The sequence below is a fragment of the Arachis ipaensis genome, chromosome B5 (assembly GCF_059453495.1).
Source record: "Arachis ipaensis isolate K30076 ecotype BB chromosome B5, ASM5945349v1, whole genome shotgun sequence".
Classification (NCBI taxonomy): Eukaryota; Viridiplantae; Streptophyta; class Magnoliopsida; order Fabales; family Fabaceae; genus Arachis; species Arachis ipaensis.
Window position 1 is genome coordinate 15,782,738 of NC_142440.1, and position 3,569 is coordinate 15,786,306.

The window sequence follows — 3,569 nt, forward strand, 5'->3', positions numbered from 1 at the left end:
CATCGATATTCACTTCCTCGCCAACCTCATCCACCCCCAAATGTTGTTCAAACTCAACGTACAACTCTATCATCGGCACTTGAAATCTAGTTTGTTGATGAATACGGAACATCTGTTGCATGCATGCGTCGTCAATAATGGACATTATTTGAAACTGTATTCGCCTACCAAAAATTTGTACATGATTACTGTATAAAATATTGCTCACCCTCTTTGAAATGTAACTTTGTATATTTTTCACAAAGGCTATTTCACAACTCTACAAAACTGATGGTGTATGGAATAGCAAAAGAAAACAGACATTGACAAATAAATATCACTCCTTCGCTTGTGTTTGATATGATCTCACCGTTATAATACACTCGTAAATTTATAATACATTCCATAACCTCAACCTCACATCACCCAAAATTTGTTGACACTGCTAATTGTGAAAAAAAAAAAGCACAAATACGATTGAGTTATGAATAATAATGGCTTTTATAAACAAGGCTCTCATATTAAAATATTTTATTTAAACAAAATACATCTTATACTTTATCAAAATGTATGCAGGTTTCATTTTAAAAATTTCCGAAAATACAAAACACAATCTGCATTTTACATTATTCGAAACAAAAAAAAAAGCCAAAATGCAAAATGCAGCAAGTTTTATTTCAAAATTTTTTTGTTGTGTTTTATATTTTTCAAAAAAAAAAAGGGTAAAAAAGCAAAATGCAACATATAATTTACTCTGACATCATAGCAATGTAAATACTGTATAAACATCTATTTTATTATGTACCATTAATTTCTTTTTCATATGTAAAAAATTCAGCTAATTTTATACAAATATATATAAGTTTTTTAAAAAAGTATTTTTTATTTTAATATTAAAAAACAATATTTTATAATATTATTGAAATTTGATGTATTTAACTAAAGTCTAGAGGACACAAATCAAATCAACAAATTTATACTAATTTCATTTTTAAATTTGTGTACTTGAAATTTTAAAAATTTTATAATATACAAATTTGACCTTTTAGATTTGTATACTTCACCTAAATCAAATACTCAAATTTCATTCGCCTCTTCTCCTCTAAATAAATTTAACCATCTAATTTGTTTAATAACAATTTAAAAAAAATTAACTCTATATTTAAAAAAAAAACTAATCTTCTAATAAAAATATAGTACACACTACTTCTATCCATATAAAAAAAACCAAAAATTTCCACCAATTAAATTAAATTACCTAAAGTTTACATATGTACAAACTTAAGTAATCTCTAAAATGTAGTTTTTATCCATCTAAAGCCACACCAAAAATCACGCTAACGCAACATCACAGCAGCAGCATCCAACATGGAATTGCCCTATTTCGTTGGCACACTTGGCAGCACCAACGGTGTGGTGTGGCCGACATTTGGCAAATTTGGTTTGCTGTATACCAAACGTGGTTTTGGCCGCATACTAACAACTAACCAACAGCCAAACACCGCCTTTCCCAATTCGTGAAATCTACACAATATTACCCAAGCTCGACCCATCGAGGGTCCTGATCATCCGATCCGTCCCCATCCAACGGCTCAGATTTCACATCTGACCCGCGTTCAGGTTCCTGTGATGACTGTGTTTGCCTTTGTGTTTGCGTTTGATTGTGATCTTCTCTTTCAATTTCAGCCTCGCTTTCGGTTCTAGAACGTTTCATCCCAATGGAAACCCCAAACAACTTGGGAACCTCCGCTTCGGCGGTGTCAACAGCACATGGAACCCCCTTCTCAGGCAAAAGCTCCAACGCCACTTTCCCTTCAACTACCGCGGCGGCGACGCCACTTGCAGAGGAGTCTAGTAATTGCGCTGAAGAACGAGAAGCATAGTTTGACATCAACGCCAGTATTTTATTACACAAACCTCTCAATTGACTCAACTCGTTTTTCATTTGACCATTCTCTTTCCTAAGCCTCTCGTTCTCTTCTAATAGCTCGGGTCCACTGGTGCAACTGGTAGTGCGGTGCACTGTATTTTTACTATTATTGTTGTGTTGCGCAGCAGCAGGAGGAGCAATCGGAGATGAGTTCGAGGATAGTACCTGTTCGTCGCCGGAATTCGTCGGCGTAGGCGACACCACTCTCCCCGGTGCTGCCATGGCAACCGTCACCACGTTATTGTCACCAGCTGCCGGCGATATTTTACGCCTCTGTATGTCGCGAAGCAAACCTTTCTCCCCTCGCCGGAAACATTCATTAGCGAATTCCCAGCGGTCAGGTACGACCTTGCGAAATCCCTGCACAAGTAAAGGTAATATAAGATAAGAAAAGCTGTTTGGCTGTGAAGAAAATCCATGAAGAAGGAAAGAAATAATGATTACGTAGGTGTTGAGCTGGCGAACGAAGCTGGAGAAGTTGTTGTGCTTGAAATACTTGGGAAGCAAATCTCGAGCGAATTCAGCTGGTCGCCAAACAATAAAGGTGGTGCCATCTTCGTTCCATGAAATTAGGTCATCAGCAGACGGATCGTCCACCAGCTGGTACGTCTTCGTCAGAAACGGCGTCGGAATGGATCTCTGTGACTCCGTCGCCCCTGATTCGCCCGTCTGCTCCACCGGCAATGGCGTCATATGCTCTTTGGTTTCAGATCTGCAAACTTAACCTCTAGCTACCTGCTCGCCATTTATGCTCCTCCGAGTTTCGTAAAAACGACGAAGTTAATTGCTCTAACTGTTTGAATTTGATGTTTCGCCGCTGCAACAAATTGAATGACATAAGCTTAGCTAAGCACGGTTCCTATTTTTTTTTTTAATTATTATTATTGCTATTATTATTATTATTCTAGAAGCATATACTAAAAAGAAAATAATACCACTGGTTATGTTGTATTATATTGATTGAGGATGAAGATTAGTTACCTTGGTTTATATGAATTAGGGTCGGAGTCTGTTGAAGCAGATAATCACCAGTTAGGCCGTTGAGAAAGAGGAGGGAGGGAGTTAGGTTATTTGTGGTTTCCAGAAGTTTCGAAGGTGTTAGTGTGATAGAGGATAGAGAAAAGGAGCCTTGGCCTGGTGGCTTCGAGAGAGAAAAAAAAGGAAAAGGTAAAATGAAAAGGGCAATATTTCTGGGGCCCACTCTCATGATATGGGGATAAGGCAGGGGGGCAAATATGGAAAACAAAAGAAGCATAGCCAAGAAGGTGCTAGAAGAAATGTCTTTGTAATGGGACTTGCGACGTGGCGGACCTACGATCGTGCCACTGCTTCCATCCGATGTTGCCTTTGGACCGTTGATTTGATTGTTGCTTGTTCTAAAGGATCGTCTATGCAATGCTAGCTAAATTACACTATTCTTTAAATTTCTTTATTTGTTGCTTATTCTATTTAACTTCATTCTTCCATATTCAAACATGATGTGAATGAGAGCTCGAACATTTAATTTACGTGTGAATTTCTTTTTCTTTTAATTTATTTTATTGGGAATTTGGTCGCTTTGATTATCATTCTATCTGCATATGAGAAATTTAATATCTGAATGGTGTAGATGCTTGAACATTTACTATGATGTTCTTGATGATTATTCTCTAGGGAAATG

General features: G+C 37.1%; 1 protein-coding gene across 1 annotated transcript; it reads right to left on the reverse strand.

Moving 5' to 3' along the window:
- Window positions 1-1,140: 1,140 nt before the first annotated feature.
- On the reverse strand, window positions 1,141-3,092 carry AT-HSFB2B (winged-helix DNA-binding transcription factor family protein). The gene is made up of 3 exons (XM_016346601.3): window positions 2,891-3,092; window positions 2,354-2,726; window positions 1,141-2,269 (listed from the first exon to the last, which is right to left on the reverse strand). The coding sequence occupies exons 2-3, from the start codon at window positions 2,600-2,602 to the stop codon at window positions 1,514-1,516; spliced, it is 1,005 nt and encodes a 334-aa protein (XP_016202087.1). The 5' UTR covers window positions 2,603-2,726; window positions 2,891-3,092; the 3' UTR covers window positions 1,141-1,513.
- Between the last annotated feature and the right edge of the window lie 477 nt (window positions 3,093-3,569).